Source organism: Canis lupus, chromosome 11, assembly GCF_011100685.1.
Source record: "Canis lupus familiaris isolate Mischka breed German Shepherd chromosome 11, alternate assembly UU_Cfam_GSD_1.0, whole genome shotgun sequence".
Taxonomy (NCBI): Eukaryota; Metazoa; Chordata; class Mammalia; order Carnivora; family Canidae; genus Canis; species Canis lupus.
In genome coordinates this window covers 40041034-40061719 of record NC_049232.1, presented here as the reverse complement: position 1 = coordinate 40061719, position 20686 = coordinate 40041034, and the positions used below count along the sequence as shown (strand labels likewise).

General features: G+C 36.9%; 1 protein-coding gene across 3 annotated transcripts in view; it reads left to right on the top strand.

Moving 5' to 3' along the window:
- Positions 1–20686, top strand: part of MLLT3 (MLLT3 super elongation complex subunit) — a 279534-nt gene that overhangs the window by 199287 nt on the left and 59561 nt on the right. For all 3 annotated transcript variants that reach the window (XM_038552508.1, XM_038552509.1, XM_038552510.1), the window contains exon 5: positions 3342–4046. In XM_038552508.1, coding sequence (XP_038408436.1) covers positions 3342–4046 — 705 coding nt within the window. The remainder of the gene's footprint in view (positions 1–3341; positions 4047–20686) is intronic.

The following is a 20686-nucleotide window of genomic DNA, read 5'->3' as shown; positions in this document are numbered from 1 at the left end:
TGAATATTTGTTGAGTTGGTGAAAAGCTGACAGTGGGCATTAAATACCTAGACCAATGTGGGAGTAAAAAGTTATGACATTTTTGAAGTTTTATGCTTAACATCATATGTATGTAATTAAGAAAAGAACTTAAACTATCTGACACACAAGAGTCTGTGTCATATACCACTGTGTACTTGCATTAAGAATTCTGGTTTATCCTACAAAAAGGTTTTAAAAATAAATCGTGAAAGGACTCCTGTAGAAGGTTTTTTTTTTTTTTTTTGGTACAAAATTTACTGTTTTTTTTTTAAATGCTTAATATTAGAAAACATGTTGGTAGGTAAAAATCTGTATTTTTAAAAGTCACATTTATAAAAATATGTGTAATACTCCATGAAGGATGAATATTAAGCAGCAGTGCTTGGGTGTTCTAGAGCCATAATTAGAATACTGATTGCAAATTACCAAAATTCAGTGAGTCAACAAACCAATTTAAAAACAAACTCAAGGATATTAGATTTCAAATGTTCTTCCTTAATTTAGTTTGCCCATTATACTTTATTTTAATTATTCATAGTATTGCTTAACATGCCAGGAAATGTCTTGTAATAGAATTTATAAAATAATGTAGTTTCAGTAATATGAATACTATCTTTAGCATTCTGCTTTTAAATCTCAGATTGAGATGTTTTATAAGGAATCATCTAGTTTGATGCATAAAAGCATGTTTTTGCATAGTAACTTTATCCATTTTAGAAGTTTGAAAACAAATGCTCCCTTGAGAAAAATCAGTGGAGTAATTGCTATATATCATTTTGTTGTTGGTGGTGAGCAAATGAGAAAAAAAATTGTGAGAAGAAAAAAATACATAATTTCACTAACATAGGATAATGATTTTTCATTTTGAGTATTACTGTCTTGTTTTTCTTCAAGTTTTTATTTAAATTCCAGTAAGTTAACATACAATGTAATATTAGTTTCAGGTGTAGAATTTAGTGATTTTTGAATACAACAACTGGTGCTCCTCACAAGTGTCCTCCTTAATCCTAATCACCTATTTTTGCCCATTCACCTCCCTTCTGTTAACCATCAGTTTTCTATAGTTAAGAGTCTTGTTTCTTGGTGCCCCCCTCCCACCTTATATTTGTTTGTTTTGTTTCTTAAATTCCATATATTGGGGTACATGGGTGGCTCAGTTGGTTAAGTGTCCAACTCTTGATTTCAGCTCAGCTCTTGATCTCACGGTCATGAGTTCAGGTCCCACCTTGGGCTACTTTAAAAAAAAAAAATAAGTGAAATCATGTGGTATTTGTTTTTCTTGGACTGATTTATTTTGCTTAACATAATACTCTATAGTTCCATTGACGTTGTTGCAAATGACAAGATTTCACTGTTTTATGGCTGAAGAATATTCCATTATGTGTGTGTGTGTGTGTGTGTATATATGTATATGTCATTTGCAAATATCTTCTCCCATTCTATAGGTTGCCTTTTAGATTCTTTCCTTCACATTGATTATTACTTTTCGATGTTCATTCATGTACATTCTTTCCTCTTCTTTCTTTTTTGGGGGGCATAGATTCTTAAAGTATTGTTCGTTTTAGTGAAAAGCATAACCTCTGCGCAGTATCTTTTCTGTATCATGCTAGATATTGAAGGGATATAAGATTGGCTTATGTATCATGGATTTAAGTGGGTAAGTTAGATGTACAGCACAATTACCAAACCATGGAGATGTAAGTTCTAGATGAAAATTTGGACATTTGTCATTGGTTCCATTAGGAAGTGGAAGTAAGCAATAAAGAGCTTTTCTTTTATAGTATTAGTGTGGATTTTTTACATCTTCAGGATTTACTTCTGTTTTGTATTCTTAGTATTAATGGTAGGGGTTCAAAAATATGTTAAGTATGGGGGAATCCCTGGGTGGCGCAGCGGTTTGGCGCCTGCCTTTGGCCCAGGGCGCGATCCTGGGGACCCGGGATCGAGTCCCACGTCGGGCTCCCGGTGCATGGAGCCTGCTTCTCCCTCTGCCTGTGTCTCTGCCTCTTTCTTTCTCTCTCTCTCTCTCTCTCTCTCTCTGCGACTATCATAAAAAAAAAAAATTAAAAAAAATATGTTAAGTATGGATTTAAATTTTGTTCCTAAATAGAAAGTTTCTTTTTTTAAAAAAAAATTATTTGACAGAGAGAGAGAGAGAGCGCACGCGCACATGTGTGCGCATGTGCATGCACAAGTAGGGGGAGTGGCAGGCAGAGGGAGAGGAAGGGAAGAAGCAGGTTTCCTGCTGAGAGGCTTGATCCCAGGACCCTGGGATCATGACCTGAGGTGAGGGCAGATACTCAGCTTACTGAGCCACCCAGGTGCCCCTAAATAGAAAGGCTCTATATAGGTTATATATTCTGAGGTACTTATATGAGTGAAAAAATAGGTAACACATTTGGAATGGAATAAGCAGTGAGGAACCCTTTCCTCATCATTGCCCAACAGTAATTACTACAAACTTTTCAGTCCATTTAGTATCTATTAGGTAAAATCTTTGTTCTGTTAGATATTTTTTTCTTTGCTAGTGGATGGAGACATATTCCATAACTGTTGAAATTTGGACATCAAAAAATAATTGCTTTTTATCTCAGATGGAGAATTATTTTCTTTCTTGAGTCTTGTGATTCTTTATATTAAAAAGCCATTTAAATCTTAGTATTATCCAGCTCACTCTATGACCCTTCGCTATTTTTCTGCCTCATTCTCAATCTTTGCTGTAGCTAAATGCTGCTTCCCAAGTATAAGCTGTGCTTTGATCCCTCATTGTTTTGGTTCACTCTAGTCCCTGGTCTCCAAGTACTTTCTCATTCTTCTCTTCCTAGTAATGGCCTGCTTATCCTTGAGGATCTAGTTTTAGATGTGAGTTCTCCATAAATTTCTGAATTATTCTTGTCCCGCACCTCCCACAGAATTTATTACCTCCTTGTTTTTGTTGTCTTACCACGTTATCGGTAGCTCTTAGAACCACCACAGCTCTTAGTTACGTCCTGGTTATTAAGAATAGGGGCCATGTATTATCCTTCTATATAGCTTCTAGAACAGGTATTCAGTGAACATTTGTTGAACTGAGATGTTTTGAGCACCATGCTTGTCCTGATGAGGTAAACAACTGGCTTCCCTGAATTCCTTGACCATCATGGCCCTTACTCACACCCCATGCCCACCTGTTATACTGAGGTTCTGGGTATCTCTTATAATGCATCTGAGAGCAATCAAAGAGGGGTCCTCTTTGTATAGGTGGAAAATGCCAGGAAGCTGGCTTGCACCTCCTCGTTTTCTGCAGCTCTGAGTCACATCTTCTTGTCCTGTTTCTGCAGGACCCTAACAGGAGCATCCACACCAGCAGCAGCAGCAGCAGTAGCTGCAGCAGCAGCAGCAGCAGCAGTAGCAGCAGCAGCAGCAGTAGCTGCAGCAGCAGCAGCAGCAGCAGCAGCAGCAGTAGCAGCAGCAGCAGCAGCAGCAGCACCAGTTTTTCAAAGCCTCACAAATTAATGAAGGAGCACAAGGAAAAACCTTCTAAAGACTCCAGAGAACATAAAAGTGCCTTCAAAGAACCTTCCAGGGATCACAACAAATCTTCCAAAGAATCCTCTAAGAAACCCAAAGAAAATAAACCACTGAAAGAAGAAAAAATCGTTCCTAAGATGGCCTTCAAGGAACCGAAACCCATGTCAAAAGAGCCAAAACCAGACAGTAACTTACTCACTATCACCAGTGGACAGCAAGACAAGAAGGCTCCTAGTAAAAGGCCACCCATTTCAGATTCTGAAGAACTCTCAGCCAAAAAAAGGAAAAAGAGTAGCTCAGAGGCTTTATTTAAAAGTTTTTCTAGCGCACCACCACTGATTCTCACTTGTTCTGCCGACAAAAAACAGATAAAAGATAAATCTCATGTCAAGATGGGAAAGGTCAAAATTGAAAGTGAGACATCCGAGAAGAAGAAATCAACCTTACCGCCATTTGATGATATTGTGGATCCCAACGATTCTGACGTGGAGGAGAACATGTCCTCCAAATCTGATGTGAGTAGCCTTGCTGGTTTCCCATCTTTACCTTGTTAGTCTTCAGAGTCTATTTCACATGGCTGCAGGATAAAGAGTGAGGGAAGAGAATGACAGCTAAACCATGAAATGGTAGCATGGAAGTGCCTAGAAATGAATTTCTTAACTAATGGAAAGAAGGAAATGAAATCCTGCAGACATTTGGGTTGTGATTTAAATTGTTAAAGGAAAGATACTTTCCATAGCATAATAATGGGCCATTTGAATAGCAGCAGAAAAATTGAGATGCTCATTAGAGCTTAGTTACTATGCTTTTTCAGTGATTACTGATTTAGGAGAGTGAGAAGAATGTAATAAACTTAGTAATATGAGAGATAAATTTAAGAGAGAAAGTTAGAAAATATTGGGTGCGGTTATAATGTTGATCTTTTTGGTCAGTGCAATCAAGTAATTTGTTTACAAAGATGGAAAGCTGGTAATAGTTTTTTTTTTTAACAGTTTTATTTTAATTCATGTTGTAATATACCATATATATTTAAAATGAATAATTTGGTAGATTTTGACTTACATGTGTTCATGAAACCAAGTGGTGGTATTTTGAAAATGAAACATTTAATTTCTTTTTCATTGGCTAGCCATTGATTTGGGAGGGGATGAGGAATGCAATCTTCATTGTGTTTTTGCTGATGGGCAGGATTATCTTTTGTGGATGCCTAAAAGACCATGTGACCATCTAATATCCCTCTGAAATGTTGTCTGATTTAAGGTTTAAACTAATACAGATTCCTCAGAGTTGGGAGGGATTTTCATGTTATCTATCTAATTTTCCACCAGTGTAAGAAATTTTACGCTTCTAGCAACAGAACTATTAGTAATTTGAAAAGTATTCCATTCCACTTCTAGAGAATGAACATTATTTACTCTGAAATCATGGTCACTTTTTTTTTTTTTAACACACTTTTGCCTTCTTTAGTTGCTTATTAATCACAATCAGTCCAAATAATCTCCTTACTTTGACTTGCCATTATTTCTAGACAATGATCAAGGAAGATATCTGGTTAAAAGATATCAGTTTGAGACTATTTCTCTTTTTGTCCCATGAGTTCACCATATACACATGTTTCTAATTCAAATACTGGCAGAGGTAGGAGGATTTAGTAGCAGATTCTCCCTTATGCATTTGTGGTGGGAAGAAGGGCAGCCACGGTTAGGACATGGCATCAGTTGTCTCTACTATCCTCTATAGCTAATCTTGACTTTGAAAAAAAAAAAGATTTTAATTTATTTTAGAGAGCTAGAGCATGAGCGAGTGGAGGGTGGGGAGCAGAAGGGGAGAGAGAGAGAATCTGAAGCAGACTCTGTGCTCAATGTGGAGCCCAACATGAGTTTTGGTCCCACAACCTTGAGGTCATGACATGAGCTGAAACCAAGAGTTGATCGTTTAATTGACTGAGCCACCCAGCCGTCTCTAATCTTGAAATTTTAATAGAGGATCAGATTGGGAGTAGAGTATTAAAATACACGAGATTGGGGTAATTTGTTCCCGTGTTTGGTCAATGTTTTTTAGTGATAATTTATTGAATGGAGATGAGAACTAATGGGTTTCTTCCAGTATCTCAAGCATTTCTTTTTCCTCCTGTGCTTTTTACTTAGTCTCTTCTTAGTATAAAATTCGTTCTTAATGCTTAAGATGTTATTTGGAAATTTTTTGTGTTTGACTTTTATTTCAAATCACCCAAAAGTGTTCATTGAGCCTCTTGGGATGTGATTAGTCTATGAAGATTGTCAGGTTTAGCAACTTTGTCTTTCTATATTCTGACATATTATGATTCTTTTAGAGCAGAGGTTTTCAAATTGTGGCTTGTGATTCACTGGTGAGCCATGAAACCAATTTAGCATGTCATTAGCAGTATTAAGAAAAATCAGAATACATTGTAATTAGTGTGGATAAGTAAGGGTTTGTAAAAATTTTATGTCATAGGTTGTGTGTATTCCTTATAGTATGTCGTCAAAATTCTGAAAGGCATCTTTCTTTTATGTTTGCTGATTTATGAGAAGATCAAATGACATTCATAAAGCAAAGCTCTACATGAAATTATCACAAATAATCATCTTTTTTAGATAACTCTGTGTTCTTGTTTTCATTTTCTCTTGCTCCCTCCCTTTTATATATGATTTATAAGATACGGTTTTTCATAAACTTCATGTTCAACTTAGTATATTTATCCAACGCAATATCTTAAAAAATCTTTTGGAGTGAAGAGTTAGAATTATAATTCCTTACAGTAGTTAGCAAGTTTTCAAAAACCGTTCATGGCATAGTAGAGCCACATATCCAGTGATTGTTATAGGAGTTTTTATAGTGGGTTCTGCCCATCATTACAGAGAAAGCCTCTAAAGACTTTTGGGCATTATTTGGGTATAAAACACAACAAATGTATTTTCTTTATCGGTTTTCTGGTAGTAGTGCTTTTACTGTTGTTGTTGTTGGTTTAATTCTCTGAAATGTAGGTGGTAGAGACAAAGAAAATTGACAAAGTGGTTCTAAATAAGCCAGGGCCCAAAACACCTTTCTGTGAGTAAAGGAGATAAAGGGGGGCTGAAATTCCCTTTATCCAATAGTAGAAATCATGTTTGTTTGGCCTTCTTCCTACCTGGTGTCCCTCCTGTGGGCAAGACAGAAGGAATGGGAGGCCATTGTAATGGAGAGCAGTGAGGAGCCCAAATCCTTCCTTGGCCAGTAAGGGATTTGATAGCTTGGGACCCAACTTTTCAGGGGGCACTGTTCACAATGTCATGGTGGTAAGTGTGTCTGCATCTGAGTAAGTGTGATAAGATGACCTGATCTCTCTAACATCCTTTCCAGCTTTGTTACTTGAATATGAGCCAGATTTGTGTTTACTTTCGGCATATGGGGTAGGGGGGTAATTTTAGACACAACGAGCAGAGATCATGGATAACTTGGAAACAGACGAAAGAGGAAGAAAAGAAATTGAAAGAATGTGAAGAATTAGGAAGGGCTAGGAAGAAAAGATTATATACCTGGGAAGCCTGGGAAGTAAACATCTTACCTCAGTACACATTAGTTACAATTAAAAGGAAGAACTTTTTAAAGAAGCTTTTGCATAATTAAGTTAGATTCTGGTTTTATATAAAAATAAAATCAGTGTTCTTAAGATTGAGTAGAAAGCTTAGATTGTTCATACGGTTCTTTTTGGTTAAGATTTTTATATATTTTGCATAGAAAAGTAGAAGTACATCCATCCTTATATGGTCTATGTGTCTTTTGAGTGATCACTTATTTGTCAAGTGCTTAGGCCGGTAGGTAGGTAGTCAGTCAAGTAATCAAGAAATTAGGAGCTTGTCCTGTGGTATTAGGGGGTATTTTGAAGCCCAGCTCTTCCGGTAATCTTGGGCAAGCACTTTAACCTTTTGTGTTTCTTAGTTCTTTTGTAGGATGGATATCATAATAGTGTTTTACTATGTAGGATTATTGTGAAAAAGATCGGTCTGGAGAAAGCACATAGCACATTAGGCAAAAAATATTAGTTAGCCATGATTATGTATGATGTGACTTCTGGAAACCTTTATAACCTATAGCTTTGCAAGAGATTTTTTGCTTTCAAAAATAATTTAGAATTTTCGTGTCCTTTTTCAAGGGCGTGGGTTATATGTTTTCAAGGGGGAAAAGTACTTGAAATAGGCATCTATGTCCTATTGCTCTCAATTTTGTCTTGAGGTATATGGCCTTGATATTGATATGCATTTGTTGTATAGTGAGTGGAAAAATACAGGATGAAGAGTGTAAATTTTAAATCACAAATTAAGCCAAAGTTTCCCAGGATCTTTAGCTTTTTAATTAAAATAGATAAAGGACAAGAACATAGCTAGCACTGTGTTAGGTTAGGCACTTAGTTGTTTTTTTATTGCTATTCATATTAAAGAAAGACATCCAAAGAAATGACTTACCTCTGGGTTATTATTAATGTTACAAAGAATCAATTAATTAATTAATTATTTTATTTTATTTTTATTTTTTACAGAATCATTTGAAAATACATCTCTGAAGCGTTTTTTCTTTTCTAAAGAAATTTAGTTTTGTTACATGAAGTCCATCAGTGATTTTTTCCCCCTATGGAATTCAAGAGTTACAAGTTGTATGAGTAGGGGGGGCAGAAGGACTGGTTTATAGTGGGTGAGCATTTGGCAAATGCAGAAAACATGATAACATGTTTTTGCTATGTACATAAATGTTAGCATTAAGAATATTTTACCTTCAAGGACCTAGATAATTCCCATTGGAGGAAAGCTGTTCTTAGTTTAGGAAATTATCATTTTGTAGTCATAATGGTCATTTATGGAAACTGTCCTTATGCTAACAGCTGGAAGGGTGAGGATCTGTATCTGTGTCAGCTGAAAGTTTGTAATTATAGTTTGTATTAACTTGTTTAAACTTTAATTAACAATTAAAAAGAACTCAAATATCTATTGCCCTTCCTGTGATTTCCTAGGATTTTTTATATGACTTAGCATCTGAAGAGAAGTCTATTGAGTTGATACTGTTTTGTGATGTGAGAAAATTTGGTATTCACAGCAGAGAAGTAGGGGAAAAAGAGTAAAATAAAATTGGAATAAGTATAATCAGATTTGGCTATGGTAGTATTTCCTTATCATTGCCTTTGCTTTTTGCTGTGCTTCACGGAGATTTAATTGTAATTTAAAAGCTCAGATGTTAAAGGTTCTAATAGTCTTTCCTTGAAAGTGGGCAGATTACATTTGGTAAAATGTTACATACTCTGGCCAGCTGGGTGAGGAAGGAGGCTATAATCCTGTCTTTTGATACTTTGGTTTGCCTAAGTGTTTTCTTGGATAAAATCTTCCTGAGGGAAAAAAGATGAAATCTCATGGAATGGTAGCTTTTTACCAAGGGTGGGTAGTGGTGCTGACACAGAATAAAGCCTGCAAGCCACCTTAGTAGTAGCTTCTTTTGAAAAGAAAAAAAGAAGGAAAAAGAAACTTCCCATCTTTTGTTCTGCCTCATTTCCTCTCACCCCACCCTGTTCCTTGCCTACTGTCTGGAGCTGGCAGTGAACGTCCTGCTGTTGAAGCAGTGGCCTCAGGTTTTTATGTGATGGAAGGTTGCGACAGTCCAAGAAGAAGGTCTTTATTGTGTTTTCAAAGTGGCTTTTTAATGACTTGTAATTCCAGCACATGCAAAAGCTGTAAAGTCTGTAAGTATGGTGAGCGAGCAGCTGGAGAGGCCATTCATTAAAGGGCTGCCCTGCTTGGGGGCGGGGGCCACGACTCCCATTCTAGATTCTGTTCTCTGCATTTTATAACTGGAGGTAAACATACCTGAAGGGTTGCAATTCTTTCTCGGCCAGATTCAGCTCGGTGTGGAACATGCATGAAAATAGAAGAAGGTTAACTTGGTTGGGTGCGGGGAGGCATTTCACCTGGGCTTGTTTTCAAATGGCTTTTGTGTAAGATGTGATGGGTTGAGGGGAGGGGGGGATGGTCCTGCCAATCAACTGTTCCACTTACTCAGCCGCTTTCCTGATTTAGTCCAAAAAAGGATTTGAAGCAGTGTAAAGGGAGATTTTTTACTTTAAAACAGAGTTAGAAGCTTCATTCATCTTTTTCTTGGTTGGGTACCATACTCCACCTAAATCGTTTCTCAGGTTTTAAATAATTCTTTAGAAGCCTTTCGGTAGCTGGGGGCCATGGACAGACGGGATTATATTATTGCAGAGTTAGTTATCATCAATAATTGCCAAAACCCTGCATTTTTACTTACTTGTATTGAATTGGATCTTTCAGTAAATTCCATGAGCCTCCTTCAAGAGAGCTGCATTGCCGAGTCATTGCACTGTTGTTTTTTATTCTAGAGCCCATGATCTTTACCTGATTGTCTCATTTGTCATCGTTAGACACAAAATCAAAGATGCAATTCAACATGGTCTTTTCATGGCCAACCTTACCATACCATAGGGGAGGCCATATAGTTGTAGTTAAACATGCCTTGAGTGAGTACTGTCTATGTGCTAGTCACCAGTCTAAGCACTTGACTTGTTTTGACTTATTTAACCCTCAAAGCAGCTTTCTGAAAGAGGTACTATTGTCCCCTTTTTATAGATGGGAAAACTGAGGCTCAAAGTTTAAGAGACTTACCCAAAGTTGCCATGTGGTGGAGCCAGAATTTGATTCCACTTGGCAGAGAGTTCACTCCAGAGGAATTTTGTAATGAAGCAAATCTTGTTTTCCCATGAATTCATACTACATTTGCAGAGAAGTATTTCATGAATTTGGTATCACTGCTGTGAAAGCCTTTGATAACATATTGTTACATTTATGAATCATATTTCTTTGACCTATCTATTGATCTGGGCTTTTACCAACAGCCTACAGGAAGTGATAGGTTGTCCTTAGAGCTGAGTTTGACATACATAGCCTGAAGTGAGGGAGGAGCTTTGAAACATCCAGGAATCTCTGACTTTTTACACATACTTGCTTCAAGTATAACAGACTCTCATGGCTGTGGATTTCACATTATTATGTCATCAACACTCTTTCCCTGCTCCTAGAATTTTCCCACTTGCTTTTGTGAGGAATTTATGTTTAACAGAGCTGAGCTGCAATATCAAGCTTTCCCAGAAGGTGCCACCAAATAACAAATGGTGTCCTACAGTTCGAAGATCACTTCTTTTTGAATCTTCTAGTTATGTTTTGTAATTTCATTTTATAATGTTGGTAAGTTATTCAAAATGTAGGCCATGCTTTCTGTGAATTAGGGGACAAGGTAATGCAATGACAGGTCAGAGGGTGGTTTTCTTTTGGTGTCTATGTAATTATTTAGTCAAGTTTGACAAGTTGTTCTCAGTAGGTAACAATTTATGACTGTAAACTTTAAAGGCAGTATCAAGGTCCACAAAGAAAAATCACCCCTAAGAGGCTACTTTGGTTACTAAAGGTGACTGCACAGTGAGATGTTCCAGGTAAAGGTGAAGATCCTTGTGTTAGGAGAAAATCGATAAGCATTTACTTAAGTATTTGGGGACAACAAACTTTGCCTTTGAATTCTGAAGATATAGAGGATAGGGATGTGGGGGGCCACTGGGGTAGGGAGAAATATTCAGAATTAGTAACACAGAGAAAAGGAAATTTTCTTGCCTTTCTTGGTAGAGAGAAAATGTATGGAGTCCTCAGATGTGATATGATGTATTTATTTAATCATTTTTAAATTCAAGTATAATTAGCATACAATGTTATATTAGTTTCAAGTGTATAATATAGTGATTCAACAATTCTGTACATTAGTGCTCATCAAGATAAGTGTACTCTTGATCCTCTTTACCTATTTCACTCATCCCCCTACCCTCTTCCCTCTGGCAACCACCAGTTCTCTGTATTTTAGAGTCTGCTTTTTTGTGTTTCTCTTTTCTTTGTTTTGTTTCTTAAATGCTATATATGAATGAAATCATATGGTATTTGTCTTTCTCTGACTTATTTTGCTGAGCATCATATCCTCTAGATCCATCCATGTTGTTGCAAATGGAAAGAGCTCATTATTTTTTATGGCTGAGTAGTATTCCACTGTATATACATACCACATCTTGTTGATGGGCACTTGGGCTGCTTCCATATCTTGGCTGTTATAAATAATGCTGCACTAAACACAGAGGTGCAAATATCATTTTGAATTAATGTTTTTATTTTCCTGTGGTAAATACCCTGTAGTAGAGTTAGTTGCTGGATCATATGGAGATTCTATTTTTAATTTTTTTTGAGGCACTTCCGTACTGTTTTCCACAGTAGCTATACCAGTTTGCATTCCCACCAACAGTACACAAGGGTTCCTTTTTCTCCATATCCTTGTCAATACTTGTTTGTTACATTTTTGATTTTAGCCATTATGACAGGTATGAAGTGATACTGTCACTGATAGTGATCACTGATAGTGTCGGTCTGATTTGCATTTCCCTGATGGTTAGTCTGTTAGCAATATGGTTATCTTCTTTGGAGAAAGGTCTGGTCTGTTCAGGTCCTCTACCCAGTTTTTAATTGGATTATTTGATTCTTTTTGGTATTGAGTCATAAAAGTTCTTTACATATTTTAGATATTAACCCATTATCAGATATATCATTTACAAATATCTTCTCCCGTTTAGTAGGTTGCCTTTTTTGTTTTGTTGGTGGTTTCCTGTGCAAAAGCTTTTTATTTTGGTGTAGTCCCAATAGTTTAATTTTGCTTTTGTTTCCCTTGCCAGAGGAGACACATCTAGAAAAATGCTTCCATGGCTAATGTCAAAGAAATTACTCTGAATGTTTTCTTCTAGGAATTTTATGGTTTCAGATCTCACATTTAGGTCCTTAATCCATCTGAGTTTATTTTTGTGTATATTGTAAGAGGGTGGTCCAGTTTGTTTGTTAGTTTCTTTTTTTTCTTCTTTTTTCTTTCTTTTCTTTTCTTTTCTTTTCTTTTCTTTTCTTTTCTTTTCTTTTCTTTTCTTTTCTTTTCTTTTCTTTCTTTTTTGCATGGAGCAGTCGAGTTTCTACAACACCATTAATTGAAGAGACTTTTTCCTATTGTATATTCTTGTCTCCTTGTCATAGATTAATTGACCATAAAAAAGTGTAGGTTTATTTCTGGACTCTCTGTTCTGTTCCATTGATCTATATATCTGTTTTTTTGTGCTAGTACCCTTCTGTTTTGATTACTATAGCTTTGTAGTATATCTTGAAAGCTAGAATTGTGATACCTTCAATTTTTTTCTTTGTTTTCAAGATTATTTTGGCTATTTGGAGTCTTTTATATTCCATACAGATTTTAGTATTATTTTTCTAGTTCTGTGAGAAATGCTGTTGGTATTTTGATACAGATTGCACTGACATTGTAGATTGCTTTGGTTAGTTATGGATGTTGTAATGATATTGGTTCATCAAATCAGTAAGCATGGAAGATGTTATTTTAAAAATATAAATACATTACTAGATACCCTGGTTTGGAATCTCAGTGTTTAGAATTATGGTACTGTTATTTGAAGAAATTAAATTTTTGACACCTGCTTTATTTTGTGGCTTTTATTTTTTAAAATACGATAAGCCACTGTGTCACTTTGAGTAACCACAAACATTTCCTTCTAAGCACATTTAATTTTTTAAAATATTTTTTGATTGCATTAATGATATTCAGTAACATTAGAAAATATTTATGTGGTAGATACTCCTGTATATAAACACCATGTTAGATGGTACAGATGGTACAAAATTAGAATTTAGGCTGAGCTTGGAAGAAAAGAAAGGCATGAATAAGAGGAGATGAGGGGTGGAGTAAGCAGGACAAGCCGTTCTTGATCAGAGGAAACAACTTGAAAAAAACCAACTGATGGCAAATGTAGCTAATTTTGTGTTGTCCTTACTTGAGAATGAAATCTTATAATTGAATCCTGCCATGAATTTATCAAACTGGTTTATCAGGAATGAAGGAAGCATTATCGAACGCTACTCTTGCTCGGAATGTGCTGCACACTTTCACTTGATACCGTGGTCTTTTTTTTTTTTTTCTTTAAGATTTTGTTTATTTGCCTGAGAGAGAGATAGAGCACAAGAGAACACAAGGGTGAGGGAGAGGGATAAGCAGACTCCACACTGAGCATGGAGCCTGATGTGGGGCTCTATCCGAGGACCCAGAGATCATGGTCTGAGTTACTATCAAGGGTCAGATACTTAACTGGCTGAGCCACCTAGGTGCCCCTCAATAGCATCTTGTTAAATCCATGCAATGTATGTGATAGCTTTTGTTTTCATCTTGCAGATGTGGAAGTGGCAGAGCTAGAATTTGAATCCAGTTCTCACTAATGCTAAAGCCCCTTCTTTTTTTGTACCATACCAACCAATTAAACCTTATTGAGAGAGAATCACATCAAGTGAAAACTGCTGTGGTACTGATTAAAACTTTTTTGAGAAAATAATCTAGTTGGGAAGATTAATTTCCCCACCATCTGGTTTCCTCTGACTCTCTGGTAATGAGTACAGACTTCAGTGAAAGAGGAAGAGTAAGAAATAAGATGTAGCTAAAATAAGTACTTGAATACTTGGCTAATAATGATGGGAAGCAAGAATACCTGTGATTTCCAAGATGATGATCAAGTCATGCTTCTTATGCATTCCTACATCTTCTAAGGAAAAAAACTGCAGGAAGTATTGAAAAGCTGTGCTACCTTAGAGTCCATCCAAGGGCACTTGTTTACCAATGTACCATCTTATTAGATTGTTTCATATACTTCATACTTGGGGCAAGACATGGCCAGTGTTACTGTGAGAGGTCCCATTTACTTTATTGAGAGGTCCCATTTACTACAACTAAAGGTTGTAGTCATGAAAGATATGAAGAAGGAAGGTAAGTTCAGACTTCCACAAGATAGTGGCATGGGAAGATCCTGAACTCACCACTTCCCATGGACACACCAAATCTACAGCTACATATGGACCATTTCTCTATGTAAACTAGATAAACTGCTTCTCTAGAAAAAGAGATAAGATAGCCACATCGAGATAGGTAGGAAAGGCAAAGATTCAGTCTCACCAAAAACCCCACCCAGTGCTGCTCCTGAAGGAGCAAAGGGTTGACTCAGTGCATCAGGTACCCCAACCCTTAGGATCTGTACTGAATAGATAAGCCCCCAAAATATCTGGCTTGGGAAACTAAAGGGACCCAAAGTGCTATAGGAAACTGAGATTTCCCCTTTGACAGGGCTGGCATGTGGTCTTATTCACTCTGAGACCCAGCAGAAAATAGCAGTTTGAAAAGTACCTAGACTAAATAGGAAGGAAATTCATTTGCTATTCTAAAAGCATCTGCTGGAGGGGCAGGGGACAGTTGAAACTCTCCCTGGAGAAGGAGGCAGTAGTGGGCACCATTTTTGCACTCTCAAACTAGCCTGCTAGCACAAGTAGGTGAGCTCTGTTGTGGCACCCTCCCACTGCCTTGCTAAGATAGGTGGAGGTGAGCAGTTGCAGCACTCTCCTGCTACCTTGCTGAAGCTAGAGAATGCAGTTGTAGTACTCCCCCACTCCCAGACTGGGGCAGGCAAGCCTGAGTATTAAGATATTTTCCCACTCCCAGCCCATAACCAGGGGACTCTCTCACTATATTCCTGGTCTCTGGTTTTTGCTGTTGACTGTTTGAAGCTGGTGAGTGTGTCCCACCTCCAGCTCCCAACAAAAAGCCAATGAGCATATATAGTCCACACAGAGGATGTTCCTTGAGCACCTGATCCTGGTGGCCAAGGGGGCATGTATTCCTGAGCTCCACAAGAATGTAAAAATCAGATAGTTATTGGCAGACTACGGCAACCCCCAGGGTACTGCACAGACAGCAGACCTAAAAGCAACCTCAGGCTTCCTCTGAAAAACGCCTCTTAATGTAGAATAGAACTTCAGTCTAAGAAAGAAGGCCTTCAGGTTTCCCATACATCTGGAGGCTAGAGAGGTGCTTCCACGGAATGTAAGCAGGGAGACACCATTCTTTTAAACCTCCTTGGCCTCACTAGAGCTCAACAAGACCTCGCTGAAAGGAGCTTATACATTTGTCTGCAGCCTTGATTTTTGTAGCTGTCACCTGGGGGACACCTCCAGATCTGGTCTGGAAGCCAGGAGGGTTTAAAATTGCAGCCCTTGGGCAGCCCCAGTGGCTCAATGGTTTAGCGCAGCCTTTGACCCAAGATGTGATCCTGAGACCTGGGATCAAGTCCCATGTTGGGCTCCTTGTATGGAGCCTCCTCTCCCTTTGGCTGTGTCTCTGCCTCTCTCTCTCTCTCTGTGTCTCTCATGAATAAATAAATAAAATATTTAAGAAAAATAAAATAAAAATAAAATTGCAGCCCCACAAGATTATACATATTTGCATACTTTAAAAGCTCCTCCCTGAGGATCTGTCTTCCTGAAACTAAGTGCTAAGTGAAATTCTTCCCCTTGAAACACTGATAGGGTTTGCGCACCCTCAACAATGGGGACACATCAAAAATTAATCAGTTTAGGGAATCACAAAGGTTGGCGAGACAACCAAGAGCTAGGGCAATGTGGAATGAGAAGGTTTATCACATACACAAGGCCACACCTTCAAGACTGAGAGACATAGCAGTTCAGCCTCAGACATAGAAGCAAACAGAGTCCAGCAAAATGAGGAAACAGAAATAGGTTCCAAACCAAAGAATAAGATAAAACCTCAGAAAAAGACCTTAATGATAAAGAGATAAGTCATTTATCTGATAAAGAATTTGAAGCAATGGTCACAAAGATGCCCACTGAACTTAGAAGAATGAATGAGCACAGTGAGAACTTTAACAAAAAGAGAGCATGAGAAGGAGACAAATGGGGTACTTGGATGACTCAGTCGGTTAAGTGTCTGACTCCATTTCAGCCCAGGTCATGATCTCAGGGTCATGAAATTGAGCCCTGTGCTGGCTCCACACCCTGTGCTTAAGATTCTCTCTCTTCCTTCCCTCTCTCTGCTCTTAAAAAAAAAAAAAAGTAACAAGTAAAGTAAAGTAACATAGCAGAAGACTACAGTAAATTGAAGCAGAATATATATGAACAGCAAGCTGGGAAACAGAGCAATGAAACTAACTTATCAGACAGAGGAGCAAAAAAAAAAAAAAAAAAAGATTAAGAAAAAAAATGATGAAAACTTAGGAGACCAGTGGGACAACATCAAGTGGAATAACATTTGCTTTATAAAAGTCCCAGAAAGAGACAAGAGGGAGAAAAGGGCTGAAAACTTACTTGAAGAAATAATGGCTAAAAACGTTCCTCACCTAGAAAAAGGAACAGACATCAGGTTTAGGAATCCCAAAGAATTCCAAATAAGATGAACCCAAAGAGAGTCCACATCAAGACACATTATAATCAAACTATCAAAAGTTAAAGATAAAAAGGGAATCTTAAAAGCAGCAAGAGTTTAACAAATTGTTATGTTCAAGGAAAACCCCACAAGGCTATCAGTAGATTTCTCAGCATAAATTTTGCAGATCAGAAGGGAGTGGTACAATATATTCAAAGAGTTAAATGGAAAAAACTTCCAACCAAGAGTTCTCTACTTAGAAAGGTTATCATTAAGAATTGAAGTGATAAAGAGTTTTTCAGACAAGCTAAGTGAGTCTATTACTACTAAGTTGGCACTTATAAGAAATGTTAAAGAGACTTCTTTAAGCTGGAAAGAAATGGCACTAATTAATAAGAAAACATATAAGAGTAAAAAAATCTCATTTGAAAAGGTAAATATGTAGTAAAGGTAGTGGACTTATAAGTCTAGTATGAAAGTTAAAAGACATAGTAGTAAAATTAACGGATACTGCCATGGTAGTTAAGGGATGCATAAAAAGATGTAATATGACATCAAACAACAACGTGGAGGAGTAAAAGTGTAGAATTTTGGAATCGGTTCAAATTTAAGTTGTTATCAACTTAAAATATATAGTTATACGCATAGGATGATATATGTGAAAATCACAGTAACCACAAAGCAAAAATATAAACTAAATATATAAAAGAAAATAAGAAAGAAAGAACTCAAACAATAAAGAAAATCACTAAACCTCAAGGAAAGAGGCAAAGAGAAGAGACCGGTAGTAGTACAAAAACAACTCTATAGATAACAGTTAACAAAATGGCAATAAATAATACCTATCAATGATTACCTTAAAATTTAATGGACTAAATGCTCCAATGAGAAGACATTGAGTGGCTGAATAGCTTAAAAAATTATATACATCTAATACTGCCTAGAAGAGTTTGACTTCAAAAGTAAGGACACGTACATACTGAAAGTGAAAGAATAGGAAAAGATTTTCTATGCAGTTTGAAATGAAAAGATAGCTGTTGTAGCTATACTCATATCAGGTAAAATACACTTTAAAACAAGGACTGTATGGGGATCCCTGGGTGGCTCAACAGTTTAGCGCCTGCCTTTGGCCCAGGTCATGATCCTGGAGTCCCGAGATCGAGTGCCGCATCGGGCTCCCTGCATGGAGCCTGCCTCTCCCTCTGCCTGTGTCTCTGCCCCCCCCCCCCATAAACAAACAAACAAACAAACAAATAAATAAATTCTAAAAAAAAAAAGGACTGTAATAGAAAACAAAAAGGGGAACTGCATAGTAATAAAGGATTATTCGAACAAGAAGATATAAAATTTATGTATGTACCCAACATTGGAGCATCAAAACACATAAAGCAAATATTAACATAACTAAAAAGAGAAATTAACAGCAATACAATAGCAGCAAGGGAGGGGATCCCTGGGTGGTTCAGCGTTTTGGCGCCTGCCTTTGGCCCAGGGCGTGATCCTGGAGTCCCAGGATCGAGTCCCACATCAGGCTCCCTGCATGGAGCCTGGCTTCTACCTCTGCCTGTGTCTCTGCCCCCCCCTACCATCATGAATAAATAAATAAATAAATCTTTTAAAAAAAATCTAAACAGATCAATTACTAGTAAGGAGATTGAATCAGTAATCACAAGCTTCCGAACAAACAAGTCCTGACCAGATGGCTTCACTGCTAATACTACCAAACATTCAAAGAAGTTTTAGTAAATATCCTTCTCAAACTCTTCCAAAAAATAGGAGAGGAAGGAATGCTTCCAAACTTGTTTTAGAAGGCCAGCCTTATCCTAATACCAAAACCAGACAGACAACACAGAGAAAGAAATTTAAAAGCCAGTATTCCCAATGTACAAAAATGCAGAAATCCTCAACAGATATTAGCAAACCAAATTCAGTAATACATTAAAAGGTTCAGATACCATGATCAAGTGGGATGTATTCCAGGAATTCAAGAATGGTTCAACATCTGCAAATCAACCAATGAGATACATCATATTAACATAAGGAGAGAGAAAAATCATGTGATCATCTCAATAAATGAAAAAAAAAAAAGCATTTGATAAATTTCCAACATCCACCTGTGATAAAAACTCTCAACAAAGTAGGTATAGAAGAAATGTACTTCATGTTAAGAAAGGCTATGTATGATAAACCCACAATCAATACCATACTCAATGGTAAAAAGCCAAAAGCTTTTCCACTAAGGTCAGGAATAAGACCAGGATGCCTGCACTTCCTGCTTTTATTACCATGGTTTTGGAAATTCTAGGCACAGCAATTAGGTAAGAAAAAGAAATGAGGCATCCAAATTGGAAGGAAAGAAGTAAAACTGTCACTATCTGTAGATGATATGATACTATATACAGAAAACCCTAACAACAGCAAATCAAAAACAAAAAACCTAATAATGAATTCAGTAAATTTGCAGGATACAAAATTAATAAACAGAAATCTGTGTTATAGTACACTAATAACAAACTATTAGAGAAATTAAGAAAAATATCCATTTACAATTGCATGAAAAAATATCTAGGAATAAGTTTAACTGAGGAGGTGAAAGACCTGTATTCTGAGAACTATAAGACATTGATTAAAGAAATTGAAGAAGATTAAAAAAATAAGTGAAACGATATTCCATGATTATATATTGGAAAAATTAATATTGTTGAAATGTCCATACTATCAAAAGCAATCTACTGATTTAGTGCAATCTCTATCCAAATTCAAATGGCACTTTTCACAGAACTAGAATGAATAATTCTGAAACTTCTATGGAGTCATAAAATAGCCCAAAAAACTTGACAAAGAACAAAACTGGAGGTATCATGCTCCCTGTTTTCAAATTATCCTACAAAGTTACAATAATCCAACAGTATGCTTTCGGCATAGAAACAGACACATAGGTTAATGGAGCAGAGTAGAGAGCTCAGAAATAAACCCATAGATGTATAATCAATTTATGACAAAGAAGGCAAGAATATGCAATAGGGAAAGGACATTCTTCCCCCCGCCCCCCCTCCTTGGGAATGGACATTCTTTTCAAAAAACGGTGGAGGGGAAATTGGACAGCTACATGCAAAAGAATGAAACTGGACCATTAACTTATACCAGATACAAAAATTAACTCAAAATGGATTAATGGACTTGACTATGAGACCTGAAACCATAAAACTCCTAGAAGAAAACATATATATCAAGTTTCTTAATAGTGGTCTTAACCGTGTTTTTTGGATATGACTCCAAAGGCAAGAGGAGCAAAAGCAAAATAAACTTTTGGGACCACATCAAACTAAAAAAGTTCTATACAGCAAAGGAAGCCATCAACAAAATGAAAAAGCATCCTACTGATTGGGAGAAAATGTATATAAATCATATATCTGATAAAGGATTTATCCAAAATATGTTAAGAACTCGTACAACCCAAAAAGAATCCAATTAAAAAATGAACAGTGGATCTAAATAGAGATTTTTACAAGGAAGGTCTACAGATGGCCAACAGACAAAAAAGATGCTCAACTCACTAATCAACAGGGAAATGCAAATCAAATCTGCAATGAGATAGCATCTTACACCCGTCAGAATGGCTATTATTATCAGGACAAGAAATAACAAGTATTGGTGAGGATGTGGGAAAAAGGGAACCCTTGTGCACTGTTGATAAGAATATAAAGTGGTGCAGCCACTGTGGAAAACAGTATGGAAGTTCCTCAAAAAATTGAAACTAGAGCTACCATATAACCCAGTAATTCCACCATTCATGGGTATTTATTTGAAGAAAAGGAAA